We start from the raw sequence: 14,905 nt of genomic DNA, 5'->3' as shown, positions 1-14,905 counted from the left end.
AGATCCCACATGCCGCGGAGCAACTAAGCCTGTGTGCCACAACTACTGAGCTTGTGCTCTAGAGCCTGAGAGCCATGACTGCTGAGCACACGTGCCACAGCTACTGAAACCCACGCACCTAGAGCCCGTGCTCCACAACAAGGGAAGCCACCGCAGTGAGAAGCACACGCACTGCAACGAAGAGTAGCCCCTGCTCGCCTCAACTAGAGGAAGCCCGCGTGCAGCAACAAAGACCCAAAGCAGCCAAAAAATAAGTAAATAAATAAATTTAAAAGAAAAGAAAAGAAAAGAACCACAGAGGATAACATCCTGTTGGAATGGAAGGGGGTCACAAGCCAAAGAATGCAGGTAGTCTGAATAACAAGGAAAACGCAAAAACTAGCTTTCTTCCCTAGAGCCTCCAGAAAGCAGCACAGCCATGGTGATACCTTGATTTTTACCGAGACTCACTCAGGCTTCTGACTTTCAGACCTGTAAGAGAATAAAATTTGTGTTGTTTTAAGCCACTAAATTAGTGGTGATCTGTTACAGCAGCAATGGGGAAATAATGCCTGGTAGATGTTGCCAGAAAGTTTGTACTGTTTATTCTGGCCCTAGCAGTGTTTGAAAAGTACCTGTTTCTGTACATCCTCATCAGTACTGAAGGTCTCATGATCTCACCTTTTTTTTGAAGCAGATTCCTTGATGTCTTTACTTGTATTACACACAGACAAGTCTATCCAATACTCTAGCATTTCCCAGAGTGTATTCCGCTGAACACGGGAAATTCATATATGTTAGGGTTCTCAATATATCCAAGGCAAAATAAATTTCAAAATACGGGGTTAAACTGTATTCTTTTTTTTTTTTTTTTTTTTTTTTTTTTTTTTTTTGCGGTACGCGGGCCTCTCACTGCTGTGGCCTCTCCCGTTGCGGAGCACAGGCTCCGGACGCGCAGGCTCAGGGCCATGGCTCACGGGCCCAGCCGCTCCGCGGCATGCGGGATCCTCCCGGACCGGGGCACGAACCCGTGTCCCCTGCGTCGGCAGGCGGACTCTCAACCACTGCGCCACCAGGGAAGCCCTAAACTGGATTCTTTATGTAAGACTTCTCATAGTTTGTAACATGCTGATGTGTATTATGAACCTCCAAGAGGGAGATAGAGGTTGGGGTTTCCAAAGCTATGTCACAGCTCATAGAACTGATGTTTTCTTAGAACACTCTTTAAAATGCAGCTCTCCTTTTTCTGTTCTTTTCTCTCTTAATCTTTCTCTTTAATATATTAACCTTTATGTATGTCCATATTATATCTTAGACTTTATTCTTCAGAATTCTTCTACCTCTAAAGTCTTACATTCAACCATTCCATTTTGACCACAGCCTGATCCTCATTAATCCAGCTGCTTCTCTGTTCAGGACTTCCAGTGTAGATTCCAAATTTTTTGCTATTAGTCACTTCCTGCTTTTTTCTTTTCTTCCTCCTCCTGTTTTTGCTCTTCTGCCCATTTTTTGATATATTACTTTAACCTGTCTTACCAGTATCCTCAGTCCTCTTGTCCTCCCAGCTCACTTGTCTAGGAAAATCTGCTCTGAATGATTCTGAAAATATGCTTCTTTGGGTATTATGGATAGCCTCACTGGAAAAAAAAAATCTTACAGACTGGCCAGTTGTTTACATGCAGTCTTCCACTTCAATATCTATTAGTTGATTTTCCCCCCAGTTTTGCCCATTTCTTTACAGTAGTTAAACTTTTGCTGTTTTCTTGAAGTTTTACTCTCTTAGCAAATGGTCTTTATTTGAACATAAAAATAAAAACCTTTTGGTGGGACTGATCTGCTTCCTGTTCCTTCCTCTACTAGTCCTTGCCTCTGTCGCTCTTAGAAAGGAAAAGGTTCTCATCTTCCTTATTAAGGTGGTTTTCTTTGTTTTTGCTCTGGATCTCATAGACTTTTTTTTTTTCTTTTTAATTTACTTTTGGCTGCGTTGGGTCTTCATTTCTGATCACGGGCTTTCTTTAGTTGCGGCGAGCTGGGGCTACTCTTTGTTGAGTGTGCGGGCTTCTTATTGCGGTCTTGCTGTGGAGCATGGGCTCTAGGTGTGTGGGCTTCGGTAGTTGTGGCTCACAGGCTCTAGAGCGCAGGCTCAGTAGTTCTGGAGCATGGGCTTAATTGCTCCACTGGCATGTGGGATCTTCCCGCACCAGCGCTCGAACCTGTGTCCCCTGCATTGGCAGGTGGATTCTTAACCACTGCGCCACCAGGGAAGCCCACAGACTTTTTTTATATTCAACCTTTTCCCTCCTTAATTGGAGCTTTGTCATAAACATTTGAGCAAGCTTCCCTTAACCTGTCCTTCCTTAGCATTTGTTCTATATTTATCTTCCCCATTTATCACCTTATAAACATCATCTATACTGACTCCCTCAACCCATTGTTCTCTGGTTTCTACCCCTACCTTTCCACTGAAACTATACTTGGTCAGGTCACCAAAGGCTTCTGTTTTTAACTCCAAAGACTCTTTTTTTAATTGAGGACAGGGACTGTTTTGCTAACACTTGTATCCCTAAGGCCTCTGCAGTGCCTGATGCATAGTGGAATCTTTGCATATATTTGATGAATATTCATTCAAAGCATGTATGAATGTATTTCAGTTTACTAATGTCTGTTATGATTCTTTGCTCTGGCCTTGTTTATGTCTTCATGTGTTTCCTTGTTTTGTTTTGTTTTCTAACTCTATTTGAATTTGGTACTTTTTCTATTTGTCTTTTTCTTGTTATGTTCAGGATAATTCTTATATCGAAAGCTGTTCTCTCTCATGGGATTTACCTTGTCAGTGTGTTACTTTGCTTTCAAAAGTGGAGCTATATTATCAGAAAGTTTAGCCTGATACTCCAAATATGAGCATTAGCCAAGCACAGCACTTAAAGCTATAGTGATTTAAGAGTAAGGCCTTTACTTTCTGGCAGCCCTGAGTTTGAAAACGGGGTGTATGATCTTGGGTCAGTTATCTAACCTTTTGATTCCAGTTTCCTCAGTGTTAGAATGGAAATAATATGTTTCCTAGGGTTTGAGAAGGAATAAATTAGATAACAGAGTAAAAGTTCTTAGCATGGTGCCTTATACCTGGTTAAAAAAAGAAGCAGTAGGACTTCCCTGGTGGCGCACTGGTTAAGAATCCGCCTGCCAATGCAGGGGACACAGGTTCGAGCCCTGGACCAGGAAGATCCCACATGCCGCGGAGCAGCTAAGCCGGTGCGCCACAACTACTGAGCCTGCACTCTAGAGCCCGCGAGCCCCAACTACTGAGCCTGTGTGCCACAACTACTGAAGCCCACGTGCCTAGAGCCCGTGCTCTGCAACAAGAGAAGCCACCACAAGGAGAAGCTTGCATACCGCAATGAAGAGTAGCCCCCGCTCGCCGCAACTAGAGAAAGCCTGTGCGCAGCAACAAAGACCCAACGCAGCCAAAAATTAAATAAATAAATTTTAAAAAAACAGAAGAAGAAAGTTACATTTACTTACATGTTTATTATTTCTGACACTCCTTATCTCTTTGTATAGTTCCAGGTTTCCATCTGGTACCATTTTCTAACAGCCTCAAGAGCTTGTTTTTAATATTTATTATGGTATTGACCTATTGGCATCAAATTTTCTCAGCTTTTGTGTTTCTAAAAATATCTGTTTCACCTTCAGTTTTAAAGGATATTTTTGCTGGATATAAAATTATAGATTGATAGGATTTGGGGTTTGTTCTTTTTTTTTCTTTCACTAGTTTAAAGATATTCCATTATCTTCTGGCTTGCATTTTTTCTGATAAGAATTTTGCCATTATTCTTATCTTTATTTTTTTCTCTGCCTGCTCTTAAGATTTTCTCTTTATCATTGCTTTTCAGCCATTTGATTACAGTGCCTTTGTATGGTTTTCTTTTGTGCTCAAATGCTCAAAGTTTATTGAGCTTCTTAGATATCTGGGTTTATAACTTTCATCAGATTTGGAAAATATTCTGTCATTAACTTTTCAGATATTTTTTTGTGTAATTGATATGAGCCAGATATGGTATAAACTCTTAATTTCTTTGGATCTGTTGCCTAAGTCAGCTGGTAATTTGATTTTGTTAATATGCTATAGAATTGTATGTTATTTACTGTACATTTTGCAACTAAAGAGGTTTTTTTTTTTCTTATTTAACAAAGAAGAACTTAAAAAGTGGGTTTTGTGTGATGTTGGAATCACAGTGAGGCTAGGCTATATCTTTCCTTTGGGGAGCAGTGTGGGAGAGTATAATAAAATTTGTTTGATCTTTATTTTAGATGGTATCTAAGAAAGTTGTATAGCATGAAGATTTGTCCACAAAGATATCATCTCCCCTTTTTTACCATGTATTCAGGAACTCTTTCTATGAATAGCTGTTGCCCTAAGCTGCAGTGCAAATTATTTGCAGTGATGACTTAGGGTCACTCCAAGGAATGTTCTGCTGTTGCCATTGAAGTCTGTGTATGTTTATTTTTCCTATATAATTCATGTAAGAAAATATAGTAAACCTGTGTTGTCAATTGTCTTATTAATCAAAAAATTCTAGAAATTAGGATTTTTGTTTTGCATTGTGATGAGGAGGAAGAGAGTGGGAAAAAGAACTAGAGAGACCTCTGGGACAGAATGTATACCAGAGGCTAAAACCAGTAAGATTTCCTGGAGAAGAGTTTTTCAGGTTTAAGGAAAAGGGGAATATGGGTGGGTCTTATGCTTTTAAATAGGCAAACTCTGAATGAAATCATAAGCAATAAAATAGTCACAATTTAGTGGTTTTTTTTTTTTTTTTTGGCTGCATTGGGCCTTTGTTGTTGTGCATGGGCTTTCTCTAGTTGCGCTACCCTTTGTTGCCTTGTGGGGGCTACCCTTTGTCGCAGTGCAGAGGCTTCTCATTGCGGTGGCTTCTCTTGTTGCAGAGTATGGGCTCTAGGCGCACGGGCTTCAGTGGTTGTGATGCACAGGCTCAGTAGCTGTGGCTCGTGGGCTCTAGAGTGCAGGCTCAGTAGTTGTGGCACGGGCTTAGTTGCTCCGCGGCATGTGGGATCTTCCCAGACCAGGGATCAAACCCGTGTCCCTACGTTGGCAGGTGGATTCTTAACCACTGCACCACGAGGGAAGTTCCACAGTTTAGTTTTGAACATGTGAATTGTTGAAAATTGAGGTCTGTATTGCATCATGGAATAATGAATAAACGAAGTTTAGGTTCTGGAATTCTGATACACCTGGATTTGAACCCCACTATCTTTGTGATTTGGGGCAAATTTCCTAAAATCTCTGAGCCTTTGCTTCTTTATTTATTTATAAAATTGGAAAAATAGTAGTTACCTCAGGTTGCTATGAAAATTAAATCGATAATGGTTTATGTAATCCACTTGTCGATTACCTAGGTCCCCAGTGATTATTAGTTTTCTTTATATATTCACTTTAAATTTTATTCTTTCATTCAGGGACCTTTTAAACATTTATAATATTTAAACAAACCCCTATGGCATTCATGAGACTATACTAATGAGCTTGGGTTTTGTCATGAGGTATTTTCTCCCAGTCTTTTTCACTGAAGTACAACTAAAGTCACATGCTTTGGAAGTATGGAGCCAAAGTCCACATAGACCTCCTGCATGTTTGAAATTTCTCTTAAGACTGGTGTTTTATTGTTAAAAATTATGAATAACTTTGTCTTCTATTCTAGAATTGATTAATGTGCATTCTTAGCTTCAGTATCCTCATTTTAGAATGAGGATAATAACATTTACATCTTAGGATTTTTGGGAAGAGTAATAATACCTATAATTATAATAATGACAATAATAGCTAACAGTTTTGAGGGCTTATTTAACAAGAAACAATCCTAGGTGTTTTATTTCTGTTACCTCATTTAATCCTCAAAACATCTCAATGAAGAAGGTACTTTTCTTATCTCCTTCTTACTCCTGACAAAACTGGGGCATACAGCTAATAAGTGGCAGAGCATAGTTAGAACCCAGGCAGTCTGAATATAAGGTACTTAACTACTACATTTTATATTCCCATTCTGTGAGATCAGGTGTATAGAACATTTAGCATAGAATCTGCTACATAATAATTCTAAATGTAAGCAGTTATCAGTATTCAATAATAATTAATTTATTTTGTCCAAATCTTTGAGTTAACTTGATGTCTCTAAGAAATTGTGTTATGTCTTTCCTGTGGCTTGAGTTGTTCCCGGCATGCCGTTGAGTGCAGCGTGATACCCAAGCCCATGCCTTTACCCACTACTTTCTACTGCTTCCTCTTTCCTTGTTGGTCTGTGTCCACATTAGAATTTAAATCTGGTAGGAACTATAATCTGTTTTGTTCATCATTGTATACTTCGTCCTTAACACTGTATCTAGTACATAGAAATGACCAAATCATTGTTCAGTGAGTGAATGAAGATCTAAAACCTGCCGTTTTCAGCTGGTCTTAGAATGTAAGCATTATTTATACCATCTATAATTGTGGTTTAATTACTTTACATGTTTTTCCTTCCATAAGCAGTCCAGTTTGGACCAACCATCTGCTCCTGTGTTCTACAGGGCACTCTCACCTTGGTGCTGCAAGAGCCCTGCTGGGTAACTGGTTTCTGCCTTATAGAGATCACTCAACTTGCAGGCAGGGAGGGAGATTAGAATAACACTTTGATCCCAAACTAGAATTGTAGAAATATACAAAACAGAATTTTTAAATGTGTATTCTAAAGAAACTAAATATAAGAAGGAAAAAAGCTTTGATATTTTCCCTTTGCCTTTGACATTAGATCATTTTAAATAAAGAGAAAATTTAACTTTCTTCAAGGGGGTTCTCTGTTATTATGGGTTAACTCATATTTTCCTCCTCTCCTCTATCTAGAATGTCTTAAACCATTCTACCTTATGAGAAATTGGATGTTCTTGCAGATAGTCATTGTGGGAGAAAACGTTTCATTTAAGTCCCAGATGAGGACCGGAAACTTGAAATCAGAGGAGCATCTGAAATCAAGTAATATTAGGTAGGATGAAAATTACAAGGGATTTCTACATGTTTGTATTCCTTTTAGAGATATATGTTAAAGTATTCATATATTATGAACACTAGTACAAGAATTAGAAGCTTTCTGAAGCATTTGATATTGGCCAGGATGGGGGAGGGGAGTACTAATGGTTTGGGGTTTTTTGTTTGTTTGTTTTTTAAACTTATGTAGCTTCATAAGAACTTTGGCATGTTTACTTTGTCATGAGCGTTTATATCTTATAGTTCAAGGAAAATTTTTAAACATTTAAATTTAAGAAATGTTTATGTTTATATATGTGGTCTCTGAATATTTATGATAAGCATAGGGACATGTGCTTTATCTTGTAGATTATCCTTTAAAATAAAAATTCCTATGTTTTGGGTTACATATATTGCAGTTCATTTGAGTGCAGGGAACATCAGTTCTTGGTTCTATATGTCAGCCTGGATGCAGTCAAGCCTCCTAGATGCCTATAGAATAGGTATATGATGGTATATAAGAGAAGCCCTCTGCAGGTAACTCTTGTCACAGCAGCTTGTATCAGTTCAAATGACAGTGTGAAGGTGCTTGATCTTAGAGATGGGGCTTTTAAATGAGAACTGCTAGTTGCCCCTACAAGTTGATACTATGACAGTGACACCTATAGCCAGGCCATTCCAGAAGACTTGCTTTACTGTGTAACGCTTATGAGCTTTGGAACCAGACTGCAGGGTGGAACCCAAGTTCTACCACTTCCTAGTTGTGTGAGTTTTTAAGTTTTATATAATCAAAGCTAATGTTTGGGGAGAAACAAAAAGTACAATAACATAAATTCTTTGCAATTTTTATGTATCAATCTCTGGTTTTATTTTATGTGCATACTAGAATGCGGTCATTATTACATTCAAACAGTTTCTCTTTTGTCACTTAGCCTTATGTGATGGTATCTAGGATTTTTGACCTCCACCTTGGAATGTTGTCTTCTTCAACCTAGTGTGTTGCTTCAGAAAGGATCCTTTGTCAGTGACTAGATTAGCAAAAGTAATTTGGTGGTCACTGAAGTATTCAAGTCATAGTCAGATTAACCCTCCCTCTCGGAGTTATCACTCATGTTCTTTTAGGTAACTTACCTGTTGTCTTATTTATTCCTGATAGCAACTCTGAAAGGGAGTTTGTATCCCTGTTTTATAGATGAGGAAATTGAAGTTTCTTGGAAAGAAATTCCAAGGTAGCACTACTAATATATACGAAACCCAGATTCAGGGCCACGTCTTTTTTATTCTGTATCATTTTGTGTTACATAAAATTGCCTTAAGTATGATGCACATTTTACCATTCATTAATTCAGCAACATTTTAGTGAACAGCTATGACGTACCAGGCATTATTCTCTGTGTTAGGGAACCTTCTTCCTCACATTTTTCCATTGTGTCTAATCCATATGGCACTCATCACTTTTTCTCAGGTTCTTTTGCCTATTCCTTTTGTAATTAGCTCAGAGACTTACCATTCTCCTCAGTTAATCTCCCTCTTAGTTTCAGACACTGATCTGATTCTCCTACTTTATCTCTGAATTTGAGGCAATGTAGCAGTGAATTCTCTGGACATCTCTCCACCCTGCACTACTCCCAAATTTTCCTAGTGTATTTCTGTCTAATCTTACCTTCCTCCAATTTCATCCTGCCTCTTTTTCAAAGCCAGTCTTGCCTCCTGTCTTTTTCACATTCTCATGTCTTTTCATCTCTTCCAGAATCGTGCTCTGTTAGTTTTGTTCTTTCCTATATCTTCAAGCTATTCCTTTTTCCTAGCTTCTCTTCTTCATTCTAAACATGCTCAAGTCTCTCCCATTGAAAAAAAGAAGCGTCTCTTTACCCATGGCCCCCTTCTCTTTCTCTTCACAGCCCGGTGTCTTAAGAGTTGCCTTAAACTTCTCCCTCTCATTTGTTCCTCATTCTCACTGCAATTTGACATTTTTTCTTTGTCTGGCAAGGCTATCATTGACTCTTATTTCACCAAATCTAACACACCTTCCAATCCTTATAGTACTTATCCACTGCCTTTGAGATTGTTGAATACTCTTCCTTTTTATCCTCTTCTTTTCCCTATACCACTCTTCTCTTGCTCTCGTACACCTGTAGTTTCTTCTTGGTGTTCTTCATGGGCTGTCTTTCTTTTATCTGCCACTTAAAAATGAAGATAGGGAGCTAGCACCACCCTTCTGCCTTTCTGGGCAATTACATTTACTCTTACGGTTTTAACTACCATCGCCGTGCTGATCACTCCAACACTGTATCCCTGGTCTTGATGTCTCCCCTGTGCTTGACACTCGTCTTTAAGTGTCTGCTTGCTCACCCCCACTTTGTCAAATACCCAGATGTCCAAGCCAACAATCTGGGAATGATTTTAGACTGTTTCCTCTGCTTTATTTTTCTCCTGCTGATTTTACTTCCAGATATTTCTTGAATCAAGGCTTTTCTGTTCATCTGTAGTATCACTTCCTTTCTTCTAGTCTTGCCCTTTTAAAATCCACCTTCCATGCATCTTGTTGTTGTAGTCTTTTAAAAATGCAATTCTGACAATGCTGTGCCCCTGTTTAAAACTCAGCACTGTTTTCCTAGTAGTTAAAAGATAGAATCTGAGCTCCTTAACATGTCATACAAGGCCTCACAGTCTGCTCTCTGCCTTGATTCTCCAGCTCATCTTCTGTAGCTTCCTACCGTGCATTTGATCCATTAATCTACCTCCTTCACTGGCTTAGCTTTGTTTTTTGTTTTTTTTTGTGTGGTACGCGGGCCTCTCACTGCTCTGGCCTCTCCCGTTGCGGAGCACAGGCTCCAGACACACAAGGCTCAGCGGCCATGGCTCATGAGCCCAGCCGCTCCGCGGCATGTGGGATCCTCCCGGCCCGGGGCACGAACCCGTGTCCCCTGCATCGGCAGGCGGACTCTCAACCACTGCGCCACCAGGGAAGCCCAGCTTTGTTTTTATTGTTGTGATATTTTCTCTGCCTGGAAGAATAACTCCTTCTCATACTTTGAGATTCCCAGACCAGAAATGGCCCTTTATAAAACTAGGTACACATATTCAAATTGTATAGATTGTAGAGTGAACGTTGTAATATAGAGCAGTGGAGCGTCAGGAGATTTGAAAATTCGTGCCAAAACGTTCCATAAAGAGAGAAAGCAAGTTAGTATTTTTATTACCTCTTACTGAGAAAAGCTCCTTTAGGAGCAGCATCTTCCCTAGATGTTCTTTTCTATGTGAAATTCAACAGTAGAGTGATGTGATTTATTTTTTTCTGATTAATGCCATGAGACTTGGTGATATCTTAAAGATCTAAGTGTATATGTGCATGTGTGTCTGCATGTGTAAGCACACACTCACCTTATAGTGTCTACTGTCTGGCCTGTTATTTAACACAAATAATTATCATTAGGTTATTATGTTTATGGTCATAATTGTTGGCTACTGTTATCCCAAATACTCCGTAGTACTTTATGGAAATAGGTAAACAAATTATCTTGAAATAAAACCTGCTGTGGCTTTTATTTAAATTTCCAAAAAAAAGTTGCTTTAGCATTACCTCCCAGAACAAAAGAGCCTGATTTACCTTTCCTTAACAACTGTGAGTTTAGAGGATATTGGCTTATATTCCTATGTTCTGCTCATACGAGAAAGGGGGTTGGAAGGCCAGGTAAAAGGAATCCTTCATTGTATCGGCCCCTGATTTGGAAATGTCCTATATTTTTAAACCATGAATATTAATGTGTGATCATAAGAGAGATTATCCTGTATTTGTTACCTTGCATTGTTATATCAGTGCTATGTATAATCAAGCTATTTGTTAAAGAAGATAACCATTAGTTTTTTTCCTCTAGTGACATTATTAAAAAATTACCATAAAATGTTTAACCTTTGAAAACCCCAATTCTTTGGGCAATTACTATCAAACATTCCATTTTTTTTTTTCCCTTTACAGCCTTGTATAACAGGGGAACTATGATACAATGGTTAGGAGTTAGCCTCTGGAATCAGGGTGTTAAAATGCTACCTCTACTACTTGCTAACTTGATGACTTTGGGCATGTTACTTAATCTCTATCTCCTTCGGTTTCTTCAGCTATAAAGTGGAGGCAATAATAGTACATAGTGAGGATTGAATGATTACCCTATGGAAAGCCCTTACTTTAGAACAGTGTCTGGCAATAATAAGTGCTAAATATAGTGTAAGCTATTTTAGTATATACCTAGTGCATTAGAATGCATTAAATGTATTTATAAATCTTGATGATCATGTTCTCTCCAAGAGTATTGTTTCAGATGGTTAGCTTTAAACATATTTGATTATCACTGAATGTTTCAAATTTTATTCAGTCTTTTAATGACTTTCTCTTTTAGTGTTTGATAGAAATGCTTAATTTCCCTTATTATTTACGAACTGAGACAATATATTTAGTATTTTGAAAGCTTTATATTTTATAACTATTTAATAGTGCTATTTTATTATTGAAGGCATGATGATTTTACTTCTTGGATTCTTCATTCATTCATTCTTTTCATTAATTCCTTTAGCTTAAAGTAAGAATAAAAAGGATCTCATGTGGCCACACCTTCTAGAAGCCAAGAGGAAACATTTAAAAACTATTGTCTCTTTAAGCATTGTAACGTTAATCTTTAACAATATTGGTCTTTAACAAAACCAGTAGGTCATTGAGGTGTAGTATTTTTTCTTTATAAAAACGTAAAATAATCAAATAGCCAATTTTGTGCTAATCTTTATGAAAGCAGTTGGTATAAGATCACATATCTATTGATTTGATTTCTTGTATATTATACATTATTAAAAAAAACTAAGAGTTGTGTAGGGGTGGGAGAATAGGGATTCCTTTTCTTGTGAGATAATTTTTAGTTTAACCCTCTCACCTATCTAAATGGGTATTTTTGGTACACAGAAAAAGGAAGAGTTAGTGGATAATAATATATAAACCTAACCATGTTTTAAGCAATTTGCAAATTAATTCCATCAGAAATATAGCATGGCCTACAAGTACTAACTTTCTGATTACATGAGACTATATTTTAACATAGTCTTCTTTGTGACAAGATTATGACATTAACAAATAAAAATAGATCTTTAGTCTGAGGAAACTGTTATTGATGATTCCTCATATGGGAAAACTGTTTGGTTTGGGAACTTACACATATTCGACTTCTCATTTTTGATGAAGTACTCCCTGAAGCAGGAGAGCCAAAATTTTCTGTAAAGGGCCCAGATAGTAACTGTTTTAGGCTTGGTGAGACATGTGATTGTTGCCTCAGCTACTCACCTCTGCTCTTGTAGCAGAAAGCAGCCATAGACAATATGTAAACGAATGGGCGTGACTGTTCCAATAAAATTTATTTATAAAAATTGATCCAGTGTGAAGGAGGGAATTTCATCCACAGGCTGACCACTGCACTAGAATGTGAATTTTACTTCTTGTGGTCCTTTTGATAAAAATCCCAGGTATTTATTTCCTAATGTGATCTTTTTAAAAATATCTGTTTATTTAATTTATTTATTTATTATTTTTGGCTGTGTGGGGCCTTAGTTGCAGCACGTGGGATCTTCGTTGCCCTGCGTTGCAGCACGTGGGCTCTTTGTTGCGGTGCGTGGCATGTGGGCTCCAGGGCGCGGTGGTCTCTGTAGTTTGCCACGCACAGGCTCAGTAGTTGTGGCGCACGGGCTTAGTTGCCCCGCGTCATTTGGGATCTTAGTTCCCCAACCAGGGATCGAACCCACATCCCCTGCATTGGAAGGCAGATTCTTAACCACTGAACCACCAGGGAAGTCCCTGAACCGATTTTTTAATTTAGACTAGTTGTCTTAAATGTTAGGGTTTAATCGACAGAGCACAAAACTGAATCTAGATAAGTCTACGTTAGCTTTTTATGTCATAGAATTTTTTTATTCTAATTTAAAAGAAATAGAAATGACTTGGACTTTGGAGTCAGAAAGAACTAAGTTTGTACTTAATTGTACCTAATTGCTTTGTGACTATGGACAAATTATTTCAGAGCTTCAACTTCCTTGTTTATGGGATGGGAATCATAGTAGCTATCTCCCAGGGTTGTTACATTTTCCATTTAGCTAGCTTTTCACCATTTCAATTTAGCAAGGTTATTTTAGTCATTAACACATGTCTCTTTCAGAACCTAGGAGAGAACTGTGCACAGAGGAGCATCTCTTCCCCTGTGTTAATAAGGAATCAGAACTCTTGGAATTTCAAAATGCTTGAACATTCATGTCAGATAGTTTTTATGACATTTTTGCACTTTTGTTAGTGTTTGGATTTTTAGTTTTACATTTTTCTTGGGCAGATTATAGTGTATAAAAATGTAGAGTGAAATTTTGATCTTGGTTTATCAAAGCCTAGAAGCCTGCTCCAGAAACTGTTAGAATTATAGTTCTTCTCTTACTGATGGCCCATCAGAGAAGCAGATTATTTGGAAATAGTTCCTATTATATGCTCAATATGATCTTCATTTGACTGGAAATTGGTATCCTCGTTAGGCAGATGTTAGCATACCAAGATGACATTTGTTCATCTTTACAAGCAAATCTTGTTTGGAAAGAGAAAGCAATCATTAGACACATGATCCTAAGTGTACCTTGTATAAACTAGAGTATGTATTTTTAGCTAACATATGGAAGCATTGTGAAATAAGTCCTTTGTAACTTGGCAGCTCAGAATGGAAGATATTGAATCCAGTGGAGATGTATAAGTAAGGTTGGCTGTCTCAGTATAAGGTTCGTAAGTTAGTACTCTAGGAGGGTTTTGGGGTGGGGGAGGAGAGGAGGTTGTTGGTAGGTTAGGATGTGTGCTATTCCTAAGTATGACCTTAGGTTTTTTTTTTTTTTTCGGTACGCGGGCCTCTCACTGTTGTGGCCTCTCCCGTTGTGGAACACAGGCTCCAGACGCACAGGCTCAGTGGCCATGGCTCACGGGCCTAGCCACTCTGCGGCATGTGGGATCTTTTCGGACTGGGGCATGAACCCGTGTCCCCTGCATCGGCAGGTGGACTCTCAACCACTGCGCCACCAGGGAAGCCCTGATCTTAGGTTTTAAGGGCATAAATCAAATACTTTGTGAGGGTTTTTTTTTTTTTTTTTTTTTTTACGGCTAAAGTTTAACACTCAAACTAGGCTTTATGGATAATGGAATTTGATGTGATGTTACCTTTTAGGACTAAGTGTAGCTGTTTATTTGGTATTGTTCATTTATATTGATAGTTCTTGTGGTTTGTGGTTTCTATAGCATCCTATTGTGATTCTATTTGAAAGCTTAATTTTTAAAAAATATAGATATCTTTTTAAAAGCTAAGAAAACAAAAAGGTTCATGTTATGTTCTGATGAAACTAAAATTCACAATTGTTATCAAATAATAAATTACATAAAGCATTTACAGTAAAACTTATAGAATCTCTAAATATTCTCTAGCTTTTATGTCAAATCTTGTTTTTAAAAATGGAAATCTCGTAAGTTTATATACTTACCTTTTTAGAGTATATGAAAATAATTTAGCCTTTTTCCTTTCTTCACTTAAAAAATATGTATTGAATGCCCACCGTGTAGGCAAAGAAGTTGTGATGGTGAGCATTCCTAAAATCTGTGATACACCCTGTAAAGAAAAAATGCAAGTGCTTTGAGAGCATAAAACAGGAATATCCTTCATGTATGCAGGGTTCAAGTAAAGCTTCCTGAGGAAGTAATGTCTCTACTGAGACAAAGGATGAGTAATTAACCAGACAAAGGAGGAAGATGTATTCCTAGCAAAGGGACTCTTCTTTACAAAGGCCCTGAGCGTCAAGGGAGCCAAGCACATTGGAGAATCCAGAAAGAAGTCCAGGGGCTGGAACACAGAGACC

The 14,905-nt window shown here is 38.1% G+C and overlaps 1 protein-coding gene across 9 annotated transcripts in view; it reads left to right on the top strand.

Annotated features, from left to right (window-relative positions):
- Positions 1–14,905, top strand: part of SMG7 (SMG7 nonsense mediated mRNA decay factor) — a 70,082-nt gene that overhangs the window by 15,303 nt on the left and 39,874 nt on the right. For 7 of the 9 annotated variants that reach the window (XM_033853655.2, XM_033853626.2, XM_019952284.3 and 4 more), the window contains one exon: positions 6,878–7,016. The exons of 1 other annotated variant lie outside the window; for it this stretch is intronic. In XM_033853655.2, the coding sequence (XP_033709546.1) occupies positions 6,878–7,016 (139 nt within the window). The remainder of the gene's footprint in view (positions 1–6,877; positions 7,017–14,905) is intronic. One more of the 9 variants, XM_073803631.1, reaches the window with a different exon arrangement.

The sequence above is a fragment of the Tursiops truncatus genome, chromosome 1 (genome assembly GCF_011762595.2).
Source record: "Tursiops truncatus isolate mTurTru1 chromosome 1, mTurTru1.mat.Y, whole genome shotgun sequence".
In the NCBI taxonomy this organism is placed as follows: domain Eukaryota; kingdom Metazoa; phylum Chordata; class Mammalia; order Artiodactyla; family Delphinidae; genus Tursiops; species Tursiops truncatus.
This window is presented reverse-complemented; position numbering and strand designations above follow the sequence as displayed.